This window comes from Sitophilus oryzae, unplaced genomic scaffold (genome assembly GCF_002938485.1).
Source record: "Sitophilus oryzae breed Bouriz unplaced genomic scaffold, Soryzae_2.0 scaffold_178_pilon_pilon, whole genome shotgun sequence".
NCBI classification, from domain to species: domain Eukaryota; kingdom Metazoa; phylum Arthropoda; class Insecta; order Coleoptera; family Curculionidae; genus Sitophilus; species Sitophilus oryzae.
In genome coordinates this window covers 259,515-283,054 of record NW_022146490.1, presented here as the reverse complement: position 1 = coordinate 283,054, position 23,540 = coordinate 259,515, and the positions used below count along the sequence as shown (strand labels likewise).

The 23,540-nt window shown below is 32.2% G+C and overlaps 1 protein-coding gene across 1 annotated transcript in view; it reads right to left on the bottom strand.

Annotated features, from left to right (window-relative positions):
- Window positions 1–23,540, bottom strand: part of LOC115882617 (acid sphingomyelinase-like phosphodiesterase 3b) — a 185,960-nt gene that overhangs the window by 4,955 nt on the left and 157,465 nt on the right. Inside the window, exons 7-8 of the mRNA XM_030900810.1 lie at window positions 11,755–11,867; window positions 1,433–1,617 (exon numbers count right to left, since the gene is read on the bottom strand). Of these exons, the coding sequence (XP_030756670.1) occupies window positions 1,433–1,617; window positions 11,755–11,867 (298 nt within the window). The remainder of the gene's footprint in view (window positions 1–1,432; window positions 1,618–11,754; window positions 11,868–23,540) is intronic.

Genomic DNA, 23,540 nt, shown 5'->3' with positions numbered 1-23,540 from the left:
TATTAACGATTATTATTAATTATTTGATCATAATTTTCCCAACAAAAGTGTGGAAATTGGTGCATAATTATTAAAAACTATTATTGATAATTGTGTGTCCCTTTGTAATTTTTTTAAATATGAAAAAAAATATATATAACACAGAAAAAAATGCATTATTTCAACTTGTAAAAACAGGAAATACAGATAGGTATAGTTTATATCCGCCGTGTTTGACGCCATTTTTACAATCATATTGTACAGGGTACGACGCGGAGGCTCCAAGGAAAACGACAGTTTGTGTTGAAATGAAATTTTGTGAGTATATGTAGGTTAATTTAGAATATTTTTTAAAAATATGGAGAGTTACTACAGGGTATCCCCTTTAAAATTTACACATCCAAGTTGTGTTTTTTGTAATGGAACACTCTATATATTAATTGATTTTCGGATTCTAGGTGAAAAATAAAGGTGAGCGTCATTAGAGGAGCATATGAGTAAAATGTAAGATTTTTTACATATTTAACATTTTCTAAAGACGAAGAACAATTTTTAAATTTCGATAAAAGTTACTTAAATTTGAATTTACCTAGCATAGCCCAATATGTAGCTAAATTAACGATTGTGCCTTAAATCAAATTAAAAATTGGTCCAAAAAGTTATACATGGTGAGACAAAATTAATATTAAACATTGGTCACCCTTAAAAGCAAATTACTCTTTTATTTTAAATGAAACACCCAGTATATATTATAGTTGTATCAGTATATATTATAGTTGTATATCTGTATAACTTTTCCGGTTAAATTTTGCTTTGGTTTAACATATAATGGTTATTGTAATTCAATATCAGGCTATACAGGGTAAATTACAATTTAGGTAGCTGTTATTAAAATTTATTCTTTATTCTCACAAAATGTGAAATATGTCAAAATCCTTACAATTTAGGCATATGCTTCTTAAATGAAACTCACCTTTATTTTTTTCCTTGAATCCGAAAATCAATTAATATATAGGGTGTTCCATTACAAAAAACCCAACTTTGATGCGTAACTTTTTTTGGGGGCGCTCCTGTAGAACTCTATATATTTTTTATAGAATGCTTTTAATTTACTTACATATGTATGCTCCCAAATATTTAATTTCGATATAAACTCCCGTTCTCTTTGGAGCCTCCGCGTCGTGTAAGAGGCGCCACCCTGTATTATTTGTCTCTAAATTTAAAATTAGTTTGGTAAGTTATGAAAACATATGGTATACATAAAGATTACGAGCAGTAACTTTAACAGAATGGTATTCAATAATGAACGCAGAGACTACGTCCGGTGCAACAAAGTGTACCTAGATAATCCTTATAACGTTAGAGGAGAACGCTCGAGATTAAACGTGTCAGACAGTTAATATAATTAAAATGGTAAATGCCAGCCATTAGCCGTCTGAATGTTCGGACTTACTTGTTAAAAACGCCGTTGTCAGTAGTTGCCTCTTGTGTAAACTTGTCTGCCAGAGTATGCAAATTCAAAGGAGTTATGTCATTAATTCCGTAGTAAGTGCTAAAGTTATATTCGACTACCCAATCCGCTTTCCTGTTATAATTAGCGGAGGAGAGGTCCAAATAGTACTGGGTGTAGTCGAAAACCTGGAACAATCAAAAAATTATATTGCTTAAATTGACAGATAAAAAATATGATATAATAAGCTCTGTGGTAGGAAAAAATAATGTAGTGGCGTAAAAGATATTTTTCGAAAAGTAATTTTTCGAAGTAAGTAATTTAATGAAGTCAAAGTAAACAAGAAAACAACGGAAAAATTTATAATTAGGGACGGATTAAGACAGCGGGATCCACTGTGTCCAGTAGTGTTTAGTGTAGTATTAGAAACAGTTATAAAAGATGCGGGAATCAACAGAGAGGGCCTTCTGTATACAAAAAGACACCAATGCTTAGCCTTTGCCGATGATTTAGTTATCTTAGCCAGAGATCGGAAAGAGCTGATATCGGTGACCAAAAGCCTAGAAAATCAAGCGCAAAAAGTAGGCTTAGTGTTTAATGAGAAGAAAACGAAATTTATGGAGTGGTCAGATAGAGATTTTGAGAAGGGAAGATATCTACAAATGAATTCTGAGAGAGGTAAACGATAACAGTTTGAGGAAGTACATTCACACATCTAGGAGCGCTGTTTCTAAGGAATCCAAATGTAACTCAAGAAATTATGGCAAGAACAATCGCAGGAAATTCATTTCAGTCACTGATGAGAGCTACAAGGAACCTCGGATTAGAGGAGACCTGCTGCAGGTGGATAGACTGCATGCTCAAAAGTCGAGTGGCATATATCACCCTACTAAATTAGACTGTTGCAGTCCGGGTGGCGGGAGGATGCCCGCAGGGTGGAGTTCTCTCCCCTCTGCTGTGAAATCTCGTTATGGACGGACTGCTTGATAGTCTCAACAGGGCTGGTTTCAGCACTCTGGGATACGCAGACGATTTGGTCGTGTTAGTCAGAGGTAAGTTTAACACAACAGTAAGGGAGCGAATGCAAAGGGCCCTGAAGATTGTGGAATCATGGGTGACACGGGAGGGACTAAATATCAGTCCTACAAAGACCGTAATAATCCCCTTCACCAAACAAAGAATTTTGGAGTGACTAGGACCTCTAAGACTCTGCGGTGATGAGATTCCTCTCTCGGGGGAGGTCAAGTATCTAGGAATCATGCTGGATACCAAACTGACCTGGAACCGACATTTAGAAAATGTCACAAGGAGGGCGGTGACTACACTAGCCGTAGTCAGACGACCTCATGGAAAAATCTGGGGCCTCAGACCACAGATGGGGGATACACTGGAGTGGTGAGGCCTTCAGTAACATATGCATCCTTGTTATGGTGGCCTAGGGTAATGCAACAAACAACAATGCTCAGCCTTAGTAAGGTGCAAAGACTTGCTTGTTTGAGCATAACAGGGGCAATGAAATCAACGCCCACTGCATCAATGGAGGCGCTTCTGGACCTTCCGCCTCTTCACATAGTGATCCAGGCGGAGGCAAGAATGGGACTCTATCGCAACAAAGTGTCTTGTCTCCGGGAAATAGGACAGAAACAGGACACTTAAAGATGGGAGATTCTATCGGAGGATCTCTACTCCAAATGAGATCGGACCAAATGACCCCTCTTTATTACTACCACAAACCATTCGAGGTGAACAAAATGGATCGAGGAATGTGGACAGATATAACATTCCTTCAGGATGGACTAACCTAAGGGACTAACCTGGTATACAGACGGGTCAAAGACCGCTGAAGGAACAGGAGCTGGAGTATTTGGGGAAAGACCAAGGGCAAGCTTATCCTTTTCCTTGGGTAAACACTCAACCGTATTCCAGACAGAAATCTTAACCATTCTACAATGTGCAAGAGAAAACAATAGAAGAGCTTATTCAGGTAAGCTCATCAATATATGCTCAGACAGTCAGGCGGCACTTGGGGCGCTTGTGAACCCAAAGGTATCGTCGAGACTCGTCTGGGAATGCCTGGGTGAACTGGGAGCTCTGGCACGAAGGAACCGAATTAAATTATTCTGGGTGCCGGGCCACAGCGGCATCCAAGGCAACGAAAAAGCCGATGAGCTAGCTAGGCAGGGATCATCGGCATCCTATCTTGGTCCAGAGCCAGTACTGGGAATACCCAAATGTATGGCCCGTAGTCCACTAAAACTCTGGATCAAGGACAAGCACAATGTCCACTGGAGAAACAGACAGGGGCACAGGCACAGCAAGGCTTTTATCCAAGGAGCTAGCTCTAAAACCGCAAAAGAACTGCTAATCCTTAGCAGGAATAAAGTGCGGATTACAACAGGCCTCTTGACAGGACACATAGCTGTCAAGTGTTATCTGAATAAGCTCAACCTGTATCAAGGAAGTCTTTGCTGCAGACTCTGCGATAAAGATCCTGAAGCACCGGAGCACATAATATGTCATTGCGAGGCTCTGGATCGCAAGCTACACTCTTTATTTGGGAAAGCTAGGCTAGAACCGGAGGAACTATGCTCCCATCATATCAAAGATCTGCATAAGCTAGTGCAGGGCACATGGATAGGAGAATGGGTGCAGATATAGAAGGGGGACAAACACAATAGGCTTCACAGGTCACAGTGTTTCCGGCAGAGGACGGCCCCTTGTTATGGAAAAGAAATGGCAGGAAATAGATGTGTCAGCGCACTACAGAAAATTATTAAGAGTAAGAACATTTCTAGAAGTTTAAAAATCAGAATGTACCAAACAATGATACGACCAATAGTGCTGTATGCATGTGAAACGTAGAGGTTCAATGCAACGGAAAGTTCGAGGCTGGAGATTTGGGAAAGAAAAATACCGAGAAAGATTTTTGGAGGAAAGAAGATAACATATGGACCAGAAGAATAAATGAAGAATTAAAGTAACTATATCGGGCACCGAGTATAACGGGAGTAGCAAGAGCACAAAGACTGAGATGGCTGGGACACATTGAAAGAATGACTGAAGCAAGAATTCCTAGTATGATAATGAAACGTGAAATAGTGGTGGAAAGAGAAGGAAGGGTAGACCTAGAATCAGATGGAAAAAGGATGTAGAAGAGAACTTGAGAAGGATAAGAGTGGATGGGTGGAGAATAAAGGCGAAAGACAGAAACAAATGGAGAAAGATAACCGATCAAGCCATGATCCTTTTAGGCTTTTAGAGCTATTATATATAATTTTTCGAAAAAAAAAACATTTATATATTTGATGCTATAATTAAACTTTTAGTGACGTAATCGAGAGCGCAATTTTTAAATTCATTGTTGCCAACCATTGACATATTCGGCGCCGGGCTGACTAACTGGAATTTAAATTTCGCGCGGGGGATTCAGGTGATAGCTCTGCTGTAAAAAATGTCGAGTTGCCACATTTATGTATTTATTTCCTGACATTGTCATTCGTTTTGATACTTTAGTTTTGTATTACGAGTTTTTGGTTTAAATGAATAATTGTGTTGTGGTATTTGAAGCTTAAAAATGTTTACCAGCAGACCTTGTTTGGGATAAAAATATTAATAAATAATAATATATTTCGCAGCATTCTTTCAAAAAATAAGAATACAAATTGACGTTATGAATTGAAAACAACGCTCCGTGTTTACTACAGTTGCCCTTTACTTACTCTATTATGAATATCGCAATCGTAAATTAAACAGGGTCTTCAAAATTCGATGTCACATTTGCTGAAATAAAAATATGTTTTCTTGTTTTTCAGATTGAATAAATAAATAAGTCTATTTTGTATTTGAATTCTGACATTTTAACGGTTTTGCAGATATTTAGGGTATAGTAGTAGTACATTGAAAGTATTCTTGAGTAATAATTTTTAAATTTCTAAACTATATTATTTTCGCATTAACCAGCAAATAAACCGTTATTAAAATACCAATACATTCATATATGCACACGTACGTGTTTTCCCCGAGGCGGTAAAAGCTTTTTGCGTACCATTAGAAGAATAAATCTTCCCTAAAAACATTTGTTTAAAATGACTAAAGAGCTATCTTCGCAGAACTCATATTTCATGTAAAGTACCGCATAACAACTGGGAAATAAAAGAAAATAATAATAAATGGGTTTTAAAAAGTTTTACGTCATTACGGCGCATTGTACTCTTAGTTTTATATATATTCTCGGTTTTTGTGCTAGGATAGTGAATGAAATTTTTGTGCTAGAGAGAAGATTTTTAATTTATACAGGGTGAGTCTTAAATAAGTGCATATATTTTTAGGGGTAGTATATTTCGACCACAGAAACAAGATTATGAGTTTTTTTTGCGAAAAAAAATGAAAATTTGGAATTTTTTGAAAAAAAAAATTTGGAAAGTTTTTTAGTTTTTAGTTGCAAATTTACAAGTAAGAAAATCCAGAAAAGGTCCAGTGGTTCTCAAAATTTTAACAAAATATTTTTTTTGGAATTTTTCAAAGTAGAATATCTCGGTTATTTTAGATTTATTTGTAAAACAGTAAAGGGAAAATACGTTTCTTTTATCGAGATCTACCAGCCCTGAAAATATTTCCATTTATTGAAGACTCACTCTGTAAAAAGATATATTTTTAAATTCTTGAGATTAAGGAAGGAGTATAATGCTATTGTTTGTAAAACGAATAGCTTTAAATTTGACAGTTCCCGCGGGCTTTTCTAGTGTTAATTTTATTAGGTTAGCAACTTGCGGCCATGCTGACGGAATGCCGTCTCTAATAGACCAGCCTTGGAGCGAGAATTATGATGTCACGCTAGTTAGATACTATGGATATACTATGGTAATTCTACAACATAATAATTCCTCGTATTTTTCGTTTGTATTTAAAAATGATATAGTTTACATGAAATATATACATAATATACAGTTAATAAATACAATATATATATATACCTATTTACAGTAATAAATACTTTGGCAAATAAACTATGAACCATACAAATGCAGCAAATGTTTTACAATATACAAATAATGAATAGGTAGATAAGATAATGGGTAAAATGTAAAATATATTTTAAATTTTAGGATTCGAAAATCGATCTAATTTAACAAAAAACATTCAATATCTACTAAGAGTGATGTATTATTATTTGCATTCACAAACTTTATATGTATATTTTGCAAGTATCAATGTTCGAAAAATTATATTTGCAAATAATACAATATCATACAAAAAAAGGCGTCAGCGATGGCTATGAAATAAAGATCGCTGTCATTTTATATGTAAAATTATTCTAAAATTTTTGATTTTCTTGGGATTTAGGTTCGGGAAAAACGCTTTTTAAGTTTTCATTTGGTTTTTCATTATTTTTTTTTGGTAAAAAAACGTTTTAGTATAACCAAAAATACGAGGAATAATTATGTTTTCCATGAATTCTACAACATATTTATTAATCCGTAGTATCTAACTAGCGTGACGTCATAAATCTCGCTCCGAGGCTGTTCTATTAGAGATGGCATTGGTCTGATATTTAGAAATGTCAAAAGCTGATGACATTTTACTTTTGACAATTATGTGACGTTGTAGTGTTGATTTTTGCAAGAAGAGGAAGAACTGTCACTTGTTTTATTATTTTCTTTTTCTATTTCACGAAAGTAAAAAGAGATATCCTATACTTATCTGATTCGTTCAGGCACTCAATTTAAAGAATATCAGTAACTTTTTTGACAGAGGGATTTTATATTTGCCATGTTGGTAAAAAATAAGGGTTAAAATTCAAAGTTATTCATTTTATAGACTATATCCATATACTCATGTACGGTGGGCGGAAAAAGGACTCTAGGGTGGGGATCCTTGACAGTTTTGACATTTGAATTTGATTTGAAATTTTGTGGATTTGTCAGTCTTTACTGAGCTTATTTTATGTTATTTATTATTTATTCTACTACTGATACTTGTGTAAAGGTAATAAATCTAGATGAAGATTGTGGCAGAACTTATATTAATAGTGAAACTATTGCGATTTATCGAGAAAGACTGTAAAATAGTTAGTTGTGTAGCGTGCGGTAGATCTCGGTCAAAAATCGAGTGAAATGATGGAATAATTTTTGGCTAGTAAGTGACTATATAATATACATACTTGTATTAAACCTATCATTCATGAAATTCACTTAAATTAACTAATTATATATTTTTTCTTGCATTTTTGCTTTTATTTACTACTTGTCAAAGATTAGATGTCAAAGAATTTAGTTACGTCAATTTGACTTACCTGCTTCAGATCTACTGTGTATCGGATGTTTGTGTTAATAGATAATTATCATAATCTATCTATTTTTATTAGAATTATATATTTTTATAACAATTTTAATAACTACCAACCGTAAAATAAAACAACAAATTATTGAGTCTCCCCCAAATCTACCCTACCTCATAGTTTTACACTTTTTAAATAAAATTAGAACGGCACTGATAAACCGGAATTTTAGTCGGCCATATTTGAGTCCCACCGCAGTGGATCTAAGTTTTTTGATATGCTCCTTCCTTAATTTATTTATTCATAGGTTGTTAAGTTAAATTCGTATATGAATCAAGTTAAATTCGTGAATATCGCATACAATGACATTTTAAAATTAATGTTTGAAACATGAATTTTGCATAGAAAACTTTACATAAATATTGCTATTTTTGACTAACTATTAAACAGAATGTTTCATTTCAATTTGCCAACCAAATATTATGCTCGACAAAGTTACAATAAAATAACTGTTATTCTCCGTATGTTGTGCTGTTTCCGCCAGAACGTCGTGCCAAAATCTTATTCCGTTTTCGCATTTAAGCCATTTCCAATTCAAACTTAAGCTAACTGCCTTTAATAATAACGGAGGAAGCATCTCTTCGGGTTATCGCGCTTAACAGTGCCGCTTAGAACGGATTTCCCCACCTATAAACCCACTTCGGTACAATATTTAGATTCTATACACACGTGCAACACAAACACTCGCACAGGAACAGTGCTGTTATCTGGAAAGTGAGAAACACAAGCGAAGGGAACGAGATAAACTAATTTCCTGTTTAAGGAAACTTGAAAATGCTTGGTGTTCTATACGAGTTACATAAAATACATCTTTATAATATAATAATGATATAATTTAATAGATGTTCACGTTATAAGTCCGATAAATCACAACTGTTACTGTATGAGTGAAATGTGTATGGACTAGTCAGCAAAGGAGCCAAGTCCAGAATTTTGAAACGAATACTGTAAAAGTTAAGGTACATTCAGGCTGAGAGCATCGAGCGTCGCGTCCGCGTGTCCAAATGGAATCAATTCACTTAAATTAGACCGTTCAGGCAGACAGCGTCGCGTTTGGCGTTGCGCTAGCGTCTGCTGAGCGTCGGGGTTCGAGTTCAATGGGGCGGACGCGACGCAAACGCGACGCGACGTTCGACGCTCGCAGCCTGAATGTACCTTTAATTGCACAGAGTAGTAGTATAAGCGATACCAGTTTAAGTTTTAGTTGCGTCATCGAGGATGCGATTTTTAAATTTATTGTTGCCAACCATCGATATATTCGGCGCCGGGCTGACTAACTGGAATTTAAATTTCCCGCTGGCGATTTAGGTGGTAGCTCCGCTGTAAAAAATGTCAAGTTGCCACATGTATTTATTTACTTCCTGACCTTAGTTTTGTATTATGAGTTTTTGATTTAAATGAATTGTGTTGTGATACTTTTTACTAGTAGATCTTGCAGTCGAACATTGTTCTCTTTAAAACCGCTTTTAGTGCGAAGTGTACAAGATGCCGCAGCAGCTTAATAGCCGTTGTAAAAAACTCATTTAAGCAACCGTATTAGAATATTTTGAACGGGAAAGCGGTAGTAATGGCCCTGTATGTCCTGTAAGTGATATTTATAATTAATATATTATTATTTCCTAAAATATTTTGATTAAAACAAAATATGTAAAAGTGCTGTGCCGGTCAAGCTTAATCACGAGACTAAAAGTTTATTTGGTATGATCTGTACAATGTCATATTTCATACTGTTTAGATAAAACCGATCTTTTTAAATAATTGAGTATTTTTTAATCACCTTATGTGTGTTTTGGATACAATTGTATTGTGTATGATATTGCCATATTTGTATATAAATGCCATAAATGTAAATTTTAATAATTGTATTGTAACTTTAATCATTTTAGCTTTTACCGAACTTTAATAATTATTTTTTTGGGGATATTGTTGTTTCTGCCAAGGAAAATAATTATTTAAATGAAGGGGAGTGTGATTTGATTTTCCTGCTTTAGGCTGTAACCTGGGAGACAGGCACACATATTAATGACTCTTTGTATAATGATAGGTTTATGTCAGGATTATTTAAGTATATTCTATCATTTGCGTCTCTTTAATTATAGATCTTGTCAGTATTTCCGGTTTCCAATTAGGAAAAGCATATACAAATGGAAGAAAGTTTATTACCATATAAATTCATTTAATCCAAAGTTAAGATAACAGCCTGTAGACTACCAAGTATCTAATATTAGGGACGTAAGTATATAAGTATAGTGACAATTATTATATTTTATTTTCCTTATATGAGCCCTAACAGCTATATGTTGGGACAAGGTCTTTTTTTGCAATAAAAATAGTAATTTGTTAAAACGACTCAATTTATTTTGTTTATTATTCTAAATTCAAACATTACAATATGATCTAGACAATTTTACTATATTTTTATAACTTTATATATTGGGACAGCACAACAAGAAATTTGTTTAATACGGAGTTAAAACAACTTTCGCCTTAACAACTGCCTGAACTCTTAATGGCATTGTATTTACCAAAGATTGGCACATTTCAGGAGAAAAATTATCCCAAATTTTCTGCAGTTTTATCCGCAAATCAAAAATTGTTCGTTGAGGGTGGTTTCTTAAATATTGCTTCATTTTATGCCACCCAGTTTCTACAACATTGAGGTCCGGACTACTTGAAGGATGGGATAGAACTTTTATATTATTATTACCAAACCAATTCTTAGTTGATCTTGCTGAACGGCACGATGCTCCATCTTGTTGGAAAATATAGTCTTCGTTTGGAAACAATTCTTGAGCACTAGGCAAAAGTGAGGTCTCAAGAATATGTTGATATTTTTAGGCGTTAACAGTGCCATCTATAAAATTTAATTTGTGCAAACCTCTTCCTGACACGCAACCCCAAACCATAATCTCCTTAGGAAATTTAACAACCCTCTTTAAGCAATCTTTATGAAAGGCTTCTGCTTTATTTCGTATTATTCGTTTTCGATGATCTCCATCGTAAACATCAAATTTAGACTCATTGCTAAATATGACCTTATTCCAATCATTTTGTGTCCACGATAATTTAGATTTTGCCCAAGTGTAGCGATTTTTCTTTTGAATTTCTATTAGTAGCGGTTTTTCTTTGGCCTAAATATGAATTTGTATCAATAATCTTCAGGTAATTGATTATCCACACAAAATAAAGTTTACCTTGTAAAACCCCAGACCGCATTTGTGGATATATTTTCGGCAACATTCTCTTGATATATTTAAACCAGTTACAGTATTCCATTTAAATGTTATTTCGCGATGAGTACTTCCTCTCGCAGACTTGCAAATTTTTACTAAATTTCGTAAATCTCTCTGAGATACAACTTTTGGCCTTCCCGAACTTTTACCTCTAACGTCTACGTTGGCAGATTCGCCGTATTTTTTTTATTATATTAAAGACCGTGGTTTTTGGAATACTTCAGAAATCATCAGAAAATTTTCGAATTGTTTTTCCCGTACTGTATTGACGAATGATAATTTCGCGTAGTTTTTGATTTGTAGGTTTTCCACGGACCATTACTTTGGATTAAATTAACAAAATTGAAAATTAAGAAAATTAAAATTTCTTACAGTAAATATCACTACTCAAAGTATCGAGTCACTTACAAGCTGTCAATGCTGAAGTAAACAGTTTGCGACATTTGTGAAGTTTATAGCAAAGCCGCCTATGATGATATTAATTATTTAAAAATACTTTCCAAATTCGTCCCAAGATTTAGTTGTCAGCAAATTTGTCCTTTTATGAACAAAATCCGCTACTGTAAATATGGATTGATTTACAAATTCATAAAAATATTGTCAAGTTGTTTAGGATATATGGCTATGATTATATTTAAAAAATTAAACATATATTTTTCAGTCATTTTGGAAAACCAGGGCAATAATTCCATAATATGACCTTGTCCCAACATATAGTTTTTAGGGCTCGTAGCTATATTATAAAAAAGGCTTACTTGTCCGGTGTCTTTGTCAAATTTATAAATTCTTAAACCAGGATTGTTGGGTCCATTATGAGTCCGTTTAGGTGTTATAGATGGCGCCAGCATAGCCCACGATATTGGTCGACCTAGAAAGAAATAAAATAAAAGTTATATAAAACACTATAACACTGGTAAAAATAAAAAGGCAGGGGGTTTTGAAACACCCTGTATACACAAAAATAATAAACAAAACGTTAATCTGGTTAATTTAGAGGCTAATCAAATCAATAATAATTACAATTTGTAATAAAACAACGAACATTAAAACTATTTTTCCAGTAATTGCTTAAAGTGCGGTAAAACCAATAAAGCATTTGAAACAACAGTGGAAATCAAAAATTTCCGTTAATTAGCTATGCAAACGTTCTGGAAGTATGATAAAACTTTGAAAAGGTTATTGAGTTTTCGTTATTATAAGTATCACGCGAGGAATTACAGCCTTCGGAAAACTTCAATGTTTGCCTCGAGATTTTATGACATGTTCGTGATTACTTAATGCATAAAAAATAAGCCACTCTTTTCTATATCGATACTCAATCATTAGGGCTACGACAGACGAAATTATATGTTATTTTCCTAATTTTTCTCTTTTTATTATCTGCTTTTCATTAGTAGGTAGTAGAAACTAATTTAGAAAGTAATTGAGAAATAAAAAAAGAAATTTGTGTATTATGAACTTTTCAGATACAGGGTGGTCAAATTTTCTATTTTTTTTTAATTTTTTAAGCATAAACTCAGAATTAAATTAATTATAAACAAAAATTTAATACGTCGCAAATAATATAAAAAGTAATACTTTGTTAGTAATTATATATCGAGCAACATACACTTGGTGAATTTGTCACTGAATGTCAGTTTAATAATATATTTTCGTATTTTTATGGCTGAGGCGTAAAGTGCTTTACTTTTATGCCTAGGCGTTAAATGACTTTTTATATTGTCAATCACGTCGTAAAAAATTAATACTTTGGTGACGTTTTAAATTAAATTATATACCTTGTGAGACAATACAAAATTAAATTTTAATGATACTGCTAAAGAAACCCTTAAAAAAGAATCTTATAAACTTTTAATATTCCAAGTATTTAAACTTTGTTGTTTGGAGAAGTTAAATTAAATAATTAGCAAGTTTTTTTGGATTACCGCCCACATGAAAAAAATGTTTCTTTTTCAAATTAAGGGGAATGAAAACTGAGTTAAAACATCAAGGAATAATGGACTTGAATACCAGACTAAACATTTTGTTATAACTTTTGAAGAGAAGTTTGTATAAAAAGAAATTTAAGTTTGTCTTGAAAAAAAACTTTTAGAACTTTGGAAAGGTTACATTATTTTCGTTACTTTTTGAAAATAAAAAAATACATTTGATATATACATAAACGATTTTGAAATACCTACATTTATACAAGGTGAGTCTTAAGTAAATTTAAATATTTATCGACCCCAGAGACATCGATTATAAGTTTTTGCAAAAAAATTGAAAATTTGAAATTTTGAAAACATTTTTGATTTTTTTTTAGTTTTAGTTAAAAACATAGTTTCTTGATTATATGGCAACATAAGTAGTCGAATAAATTTACAAGAAATGATCCAGTGGTTCTCAAAATTTTAACATTATTTTTGGAAATTTAGTAAGTAAAATAACTCCATTATTTTGGTCTTAATTGAAAAACGATAAAGAGAAAATATGTTTCTTTTATCGAGATTTATCAGCCCTGAAAATATTTGCCCTTTTTTAAAACTCACCCTGTATAGGTACGAAAAATAATATATTATGTATAATTTTAAACAATACATTTTTAGTATTATAATCGGATAGCTTGAAGTGTAAAAAAGAGTTTATTTATACTAGTTATTTTCACATTAAAATTCTCGTAAATTTCTTTTCATACATTATCATATAAACATAATTAACCAGAACTATACAGGGTGAGTCTTAAATAAGTTATGTTAAAAATATGCGTATCATATTATCTAAAATTATACTAGTTATTATTTTTATTCCATTCAATTCATTCGAATAATTTAAGTTATAAAATGTGGTATATTAGACAAAACTTTGGTCAGATCGCATTATTGAACAACACCTATAAAAGACAACTATAAATGTTCTTAAGCAGTGTGAAAACAAATATTTTAAAGGTATTTAGTTATTAATATATGATTTCGTTCGTTTTGTTTAGATTTATTTACAAAATGTACAGGGTGGGTAAAATTCGACGCTTTTAAATGGAAACACCCTTTTCTATAGGAGGTAGACGAAAACTAATATCGGTGTCTGGAGCTCAATTTTCTTCAAAAACATGATGGTGAAAACCGCACATCAATATCTGTTACCGTTTCGGAGTTACGGGGAGTTTTTCAAAAATGTCATTTTAACAAATCGTTGTAACTTTTTGCTATGGAAAATTTTGTATTTCTATGAAAACATTTCCAAAGCACCTTTTTACGTAGAATTTAATGGTAACTTTAATTTTTTTAAAATTAATAATTTAAGAGTTATCAACAGGAAAATTGATTTTTTTATTTGGGACACCCTCTATATTTTTAATTAACTGAAAAGAATTTAAAATTACCTTTCCAAAAATATAGCACACTTGATATTTTGTTATAATCCCCTTCCAAATACAGAAGTTTTAAAAGTTCGCCACTTTTAACTACTAGGCTTTGGACCCCTTATTGATGATATGCCCTTAATGGAACTGGAAAACATATTTTTCCGGCAAGACGACGCACCGCCTCTGAACGCTGAAGTTATCAGCAAATTTTTTGCAGCTAATTTCAAGAATAATTGAATAGCTAACCAAGATCCCAGCCGTTGGCCGTCGAAGCCGCCTGACTTAATGCCCATGGATCTAATCCTATGGATATATTTGCAGAAGAATAAATGTTCCTTATTCTTCCGTATAATCTAGACAATAATTAGAAATACTTAGCAGTTCTGATAGGGTATCTTTTACCCTCACTGAGTTAATGAATTCCGCGAGAAATGTTCAAAAACTACCCCGTCTGTCCATAACAGAAGACGGTCGATATGTCGAACGCCTGTAGCAAAATATCATGTCTTGGTTTGCTATTTATTTTTATTGTTATTAGATATAGTTTAAATGTGTTGATGTTGGTTAAATATATTTTAAATTGTTATTTAAAATATATTATTGTTGGTTAAATATATTTTAATATTATTTTCGTTTTAATTGATACAGCCAGAACTTTTTTGCATTACAGCCGGTGCCGTTTAAAGCCTACTTATTTACAGCGGGCGAATTTTTATATACTCTATATCTCGAAGAGGAATCGAGCGAAATATCAAGTGTGTTATATTTTTTGAAAGGTAATTTTAAATTCTTTTCAATAAATTAAAAATATACAGGGTGTCCCATATAAAAAATCAAATTTTCTGTTGATAATTCTTAAATTATTAATTTAAAAGAAATTATACTTGAACCATTAAATTCTACGTAAAAAGGTGCTTTGGAAATGTTTTCATAAAAATACAAAATTTTCCATAGCAAAAAAGTTACAGCGATTTGTTAAAAATGCATATTTTTGAAAAATACCTCGTAACTCCGAAACGGTAACAGATATCGATATGCGGTTTTCACCATCATGTTTTTGACAAAAATTGAGCTCCAGACACTGATATTAGTTTTTATCTATCTCCTATAGAAAAAGGTGTTTGCATTTAAAAGCGTCGAATTTGACCTACCCTGTACAATTATTATTTTTATAAATATTATATACTGTAGCTTTTTAGTAGTAAAACCAATTTACCAACTATCAATTTAGGTGATATGTTTTCTTCGGTCGAAATGTGTGTGTTCCTGTAATGTACCTAATGAAACAATATACAATTTTATTTTGTAGATTTTATTACAGTGGCAAAACTGCCAGAATTTTTTTGTAATCAGTGTAATATTACAAAATTAAATTGAAAATATTTAAAACATTCCACCCAAACGTAGTTCTCGCGTTTTATAGATTTTTTTCCAAGATTCTTCTTCTAAAAAATTCAAGGAATTTAATCTATTCCGAGCCAGCGCAGCGACGCCACTTTTTCCTAACCTGCCCGACTCTATTCCAAATTTCCGTGTTTCTCTAGCTCGTATTCTTCTCCTTTCTCAGATATCTCGCTGCCATCTGTCGTCTGTTTCGATAATTTCGCTCCTGGACCGACTTCTGGCAGAACAAGACGCCGGTGATTCCCCTTTACTTCGCTTCCTCCTTTATTTGCCCTTTCCACAGTTGCCTCTTTCGTTTTGTAAGACCCTTCGCCAAATTGCGCTACTGTTATGCCCCAAATCTCCTCCTTACTTACAAGTTTAAATGGTATTAATGCATACTTAACTGAAGCCGGGTATCTTAGCATTGTTATGCAGTGTTATGAATTGGTGGTTTATAGCCATGGGGGTGTTGGAGAGAACGGTGTTTAATATAATTCAATAGAGTCAAATTATATTGTTATACCCTATAATCGATACCTGATTTAAGGGAGAGGTGGATTACTGTTTGAATTATACAGGGTGGTCCGAACTATATTTCGGAAACTTAGGCAGCATATTTTGCAGATAAAAAGTTTGTATAAATGTATCTACTAAATTGCTTAATTTCGAAAATACAGGGTGCAGAAGTTTCATTTATATTTCGATTTTTTTCAAATAATTTCTGAAGTAACGTCAATATTTGGATGGAAATTGGTGCCTGGGTGTTTTTTGACATGAGAAATTTGATTTTGCTGTCAATATGATTACTATTTGTAGGGGGTTCCACCTACATGTGTTTGAACTGTTGAATTTATAGTTTTATAACTGGTTATTTGACTCAAATGATAAATTAGGGAATTATAATAAATTTTCTGCGAAAAAATTATGATAAAATAGTTTCTGTTAAACTTTTGACACAAAATCATTTCAAATTTATGATTTCAGTCTAATACCTATTTAATCAACATGTTTAATTTATGCCAGTGATGACAGGTATTGATAATTTTGATTCCAAATATTTTGAGAACCATTCTTCGTAGCGATTTTTACCAAGAGACATTTTTACGTAAAAAATCACGTAGTTTTATACAGGTACGGACGAAAAGTTAGTAAAAAAATTGCGATTTTTTAATTCTCAGTAGTTGAAATTCATAAATATATTTTGCACGCCCTATAGCATCTAACTAAATTTTTTATATATATATCTTTTTCTATATTTTTATAAAATCCTCCTATCAAAAGTTAATTGTCCAACTTCGGAAACAATGGCATCACTGACACTGAAATATATCATTTGTTGAAACAAATTGAAATATTACAAAATTATTAATTTTAGATATATAACTAACATTATATATAAAAAGAAAATTGAATAAAAAATGCGGTGCTGCATTTAAAAAACATGTTATATCCGCCACACTTTTTTGAAGCACCCTGTATACTCTACAATAACTTTAAAATGTGTATCTTAACCTTCTCTGTAACTTTTATATACCGTGCTGGCAACTGTTACTTTTGGGTCGGCATTTACATGTGTGGAAGTAAATCGCATAGGGAACTTATTAAGTCGGAGTGAGAGAAATGCGACCGACCGACGCGACGCGCGACGGTGTGCTGTTGCGGCGTTGCCGATACGCCTTTCCCTATCAAGCAAAATAAAATCACGATCGCAAACCGCTTATTTCTAAAAGACTTTTTTTTCAAGAGATAACTAGATAAAATCATTAGACATGTTTCTGAGCATCTGAAATGGAATTATAAGTTTATCGTTAGGGTGTCATTTCTTTTTATAACGAGAAAACGTCAGTAATCGCGATAATTTAAAAACTCAACTTTTTAACACATAACAGGCCATGACTCAAGAACCACTTTAGATATTGAAACTTTTTTTTATTTTCAAGATCGGATATTTTACAATATGTTTACATAAGTAAAATTCGATAAGGTTGTTTTTTCCATTCAAAAACTGTAAACAATCCATCCATTTACTTTTAGAGCATAACCATTTTCAGCAATCGTGTAATTTTTTTATTGATAAAGATTTTCACATACTGTCTGCAAAGAAAATACAGCAGAAATATTAACAAAGTTTTTAAAAAAACTACAATCTATTATTTCTAATAGATTTCGAGATATCGATTTTTGAATTCAGAGTTCTAATAGCGCGACTACTATCGAACACCCACTGAATTCCACTTATTTTTACCAAAAATGCAAGTGTTTCTAGCTTGCACTTAAAAAAATTCAAGCTATAGGGAAAATTACAACGACTCGTTAATAAATAAACAAATTAAGTATCACGAGACGTAATTAAATCGTGAAGCTGAACGCATGACGTACACCTTTCCCTAGAACTTTAAGTACTGACAGAGGTATTGATTGGGTCGACCGGTCAACTGCGACAAATCTGCTATATCTCCTTCCACGTCTCTAGCGATGTGCACAGTTTCTCGGTTTATTTCATACGTTTGGCAACGTTTTTACTGTCTTCTCTTTGTTGAGTACATTATAATCGCATTGTACTCTTCTTACATACGGAAATCTCCACCCAAGACTAACCTTTGCCAGTCCTTGGTATACATTTTTTTGTAAACCTCGAAACAACTGAGATAATAGACTTTATCTTTAACTCGCCCTGTACATAATCCAATGGGTTATGAGAGACATTTCTTTATTTTAATATTTCTCAAATGTATTTACTATTCTGTTGCCTACAAACGATAAAAGCAAAATAGAGCAAATTAAGATTAGTCTTCCTGTTTACTCCAACACACTATTAAACACCAAATTCCCTTTATTGAAACCAATCTATTTCCTTTCCACTATTTAATACCCACACCCGTTCCGCAAGTCAAACTACCTAACGTAACTCGTTCACCTAGTTTGAACAATGCACCTTTCTCCGTCAATGCCCCTGTTGACTGTTGGGTGTGAGCGAGAGATATGCATCGGCCCGATTGAATTATATTAAACGCCGTTACCGCTGACACCGCCATAGCCATAGACCCGCGTCTATTCGAAACACCGTATAACAAAGTTAAGTCGCCGGCTCCGGTTAAGTATGCATTAATACCGTTTAAACTTGTAAGCAATACGGGGATTTGAGGCGTAACAGCAGCGCGGATCGATGAAGGGACTTCGGGAATTGGATAAAAGACTGGGAGTGATCAAACAGATTATCAGATTTAGTATTAAGATGTTTGAGTATGTAGTCGCTTCCACAATTTTGCTTTATATAAGTTTTCAAGCTTTTTATGAAGTTTATGGCTATTATAGAGCCTTATTCCTTACTTCGAGAGTATTAAATTAACTCTTCAAAAGTTTAAAAGGCTTCTGTATTATTTTGATGCTCACCCACGCAGAGTAAGGTGGGTAAATAAAATCGAATATATTTTTTTTTATTTTATACTCTGAAAAAAGGTTCGTAGACACCTCAAAAAAAATTCTCTCCAAGTACGAGCTTTTAATTTTAATAGGGAGGTCCCCGTCTTTCACTTTTCTATTTTTTCCTTATTATTAGAAATAAAAATTCATATCTCGGTATCTACTATTTAAAATAAACTATAATATTTCGTCTCACATATGTTCCTACATAATATTTGTATGTAATTTCTTACAAATATCTGTAGAAAATTTAATTGTCTACAAAAAAGGCCTCTTACAATTTTTTTTCTAAACTTTACCGTTCGAAAGTTGTCAAAGGGTGAACTTTGATTAATTTAAGACAGATTTCTTTTTTCTTATGAATTTTATAACTCGTTAACAAAAATTATTATGATAGGCGCACGGTTTGGTAGGAAATTCACTGCTCTATAAAAATGGTTTCTTATGATTAGTCGATTAAATTAACCGTTTAAAAGATATTCATCGTCATACTTCAAAGGAACAATAATTTTAACAGTTTTTGATAAATAGTAATTCGAACAATTCCAATTTATTTTATGAGTTTCGGGAAAATTTGTACAACTTTGAGTTTCTACGAACAAAGAAATATTTTAAACTTTTGTTATTATGTTTGGGTTACATCGAAACAAAAATTGTTGCATTTTTCTAACTTATAGTCAATGATTCATTAAATTTCGAGTAAATAACGTTTTGTGACTAATTTAATATAAAAAGTATTTATTTAGAAGAAAAAAAAATCAATTTTTTATCAAAAAGTTTTTTTTTATTTAATTATCAACTGAGATATAATTGGATTGGAATTGTCCGAATTATTATTCAAAAACTATTAAAATTATTGTGCATTGAAGTTTGACGATAAATATCTTTTAAACGGTTAATTTAATCGACTAATCATAAGAAGCTATTTTGTAAGGCAGTTAATTTCCTACAAAACCATGAGTTGTGGGTTTCATAATTATTTTTTGTTAACGAGTTATAAAATTCACAGGAAAAAAGAAAACTGCCTTAAAATAATTAAACTTTTGATAAACTTTCGAACGGTGAGGTTTAGTAAAAAATTGTAAGAGACCTTTTTTGTAGAGAATTCAATTTGCTACAAATGTGTGAGACGAGATATTTTAGTTCCAAATAGCACCGAGATTTGAATTTTTTTTTCTAGTAATAAGGAAAAAATAGAAAACTGATATTAAAATTAAGAGCTCACACTTGGAGAGAATTTTTTGAATTTTTTTTTGGCAATTTTTAAAATTTTCAGTTAAAAATCCTATTAACTTCATAATATTGCAACATAGGTGGTAGATTAAACTTACAAGAATGAAAACCTAGAAAATATCCAGTGGTTCATAAAATTTAAGTGAAAAATATTTTTTTTATTTTCAAAATAAAATATCTCGGTTATTTTGACTTATTTGAAAACGGTAAAAGAAAAATATGTTTTCTTTTATTGAGATCTACCAGCCCTGAAAATATTTGCATTTATTTAAGACTCATCCTGTATATATTTCAAATCGAAAAAAAAGATATATAAGAAAATCAAATTATTGCAGGGAATTCCATTAAAAAAAATGAAATTCTTATCTATCTTTTAGTCTTTTCTTTATTTTTAATCTTGTTAAGTAAGTTGCTAGTTATTTTTTTAAATCAATATATGGGGTTAATTAATTTGTCTCAATATTTATAATATAATTTTCGTGACAAATTTATTGCAGTCGATCTTTGCCATTGCTGCTAAAAATTAATTAACACGAACAGCATGTATGTTTATTTACGGCTTTAATTAAAATTAGATATTCCATTTGAAGTGTCCAGAAACCGCAACAATTAAAACTATCAATCAAATGGTAATTAAAATCGAAGTTTAATATAAATTCTGGATTGATTACACGAATCGACGATGATTATTTGTTTTTAGAGTTGTGTGCATTATTTGCCTTATTTGAAACAAATTTATATTTTGGCAAATTAGTAAACATGCTACGACTTTATTAATATACAATTGAAAAAAATAGTTAAGGTGCCCGGTGGCGTAGAGGTACAGGCTCTCGTCTACCAATCTCAAGGTTGTGGGTTTGAATCCCACACCCGGCATTTCATCAGCGGACTATTTTTATTAAAATAAAAATAGTTTGGGTACCTAGGTCGACTCAGCCTTAAATGAGTACTTGGGATTCACAATCCTGAGGTAATAATGGGCGGTTGAAGCGTAGTGCTAGCCACGTTACCTTCCTTGTATACCGAACGGCTCTAGCATGGCAAGCTGTACCTTGCTACTCCCAAGGCGTTAAACGCTATATACGGGAGCTATTATTATTATTATTAAAAAAATAGTTTATTTAATTAATAAAGATATAACTTGTAAAAAGTGTGGGTTTCGCCACTTAAATTAAAACAAAATCTACAAAATAAAAGTCATTTTTTGTTAATATTACTACATTGAAACTGGCTTATCAGTGGCATTTTACTAGTTAAACAAATTTGCCTAATCGACAAGAAATTCTTAACGTTTCAGGAGGTGTATCGCCTCCCTTTGTCAGAAGCAAAAAAACTGTAAAGCTTCATTCAGAACCTCGTAATTAGTCGAATAAATTAGTAGTTTCAATTAGCGTAGAAGTTTGTTTCTTTAATTTCAACGTAAGCATTCAGAACGTCAAAATTAGTGGTAGATATTTTCAATTAATAGAAAAAGTTGTCAAACTTTTAAGTTTTCCACTAATTAAATTTCAAAATTTGCGAGAAATTTCATTTTGGCCTTTGATTATCTTCCGTCAAGAGAAATTGTGGTTAGAAATCAAAAGTTGATTGTTTTATAAGCTAAATATTAGGCTTTCTCTATGGATACAAGTGACTAACGCAAGCTGTTGCTAGGATATCATATTAATTTTAATTGTGCTTTTTAAATATCGTAAACTAAAAAGTATAAAGTGTAATTGAAATCACTAATTTATTCCACTAATTGCGAAGTTCTGAATGAAGCTTCAGAGTCAAGATAAAACTATTTAAAATCTCTAAACACAAGTATTCAAGAACAAGTTAGTTTTTACCAGATATATTTACTATAAACTGTTGTCTTTCTTTAAAATGACATTACATGTGTGTGTGTGTGTGTGTGAAATTTCCGCCAGATCACAATGACTTACAATTCCAATTACTTTTTCCAGTGGATAAAAAACAGACTTTTCAAGAAATAAATCCGTCACAATGGTATAGACATTTTTTAATTAATTATATATTATAGATATTTTTTATCATTGTTATACAAACTTGGCTAATCATTATAATTTTTTTAATCATATCTTAATACAGTGAATATCTCACAAAAGCGATTTTTACTGATTTATGGTATGAAATGAAAAAATACTATATAAAATTTTAAAACCAAGCTTTTAGTAGCATCTCGGAAATAAAAAGTAGAACTTATTGTTGCACCGAACTTAGAAATAACATCAGGGAGTTGTAACATGCTACATGGGAATTCCAGCTTAGACTTTTGACCACAGATTCAAACAGCCCGATGATTTCAAATGTTTGTTTTAGAGCTGTTATTCCCATAAGATTGCTGAAGTGAATTTTCGTGTTTACCAGCAAAGAGGTATTCAGTGTCTACATGAAATACAAGGTTTACTTATTAGAATTTTCGAAAAAGACAATTAAGGTATAAAATTGAAATATTTGTATATTTCAAAATATTTCACCCCTCATGGTTATACAGGGTGGTCCGAACTGTATTTCGGAAACTTTGGCAGGCAAAAATAAATAAGTTCGTATAAATGTATGTCCTAAAATGCCTAGTTTCAAAGACACAGGGTGTAGAAGTTTCATTTTTATTTCGATTTTTTCCAAATAATTTCTGAAGTAACGTCAATATTTGGATGAAGATTGGCGTCTGAGAGTTTTTTTGACATGAGAAATTTGATTTTGATGTCAATATGACTCCTACTTGTAGAGGGCACCACCTACTTGTTGTTTAACTGGTTTGAAGAGTAATAACTTTTGGTCCGTACCTGTGTAAAACTACTGAGTAATAAAATATGCATTCACGACGATTTCTACGTAGAAAAGGTCTCTTGGTATAAATCGCCACGAGTAATGGTTCTCGAGATATTTGGAATCGAAAAACTGTTAATCATTTTTTTGAAGAAAATTTTATGATTAATTTAAAAAAATAAAATGTTCCCAAATTTATCTTTTCACAGATTTTTTATCTACTCGACATGTTTATTTTTTGTCAATAATGACATGTATTGACTATTTCCATTGTAAATATCTTGAGAACGATTACTCGTAGCGATTTTTACCAAGAGATATTTTTTACGTAAAAAATCACGGAAATGTATAGTTTTTCACCCGTTAGTTTTTATACAAGTACAGACG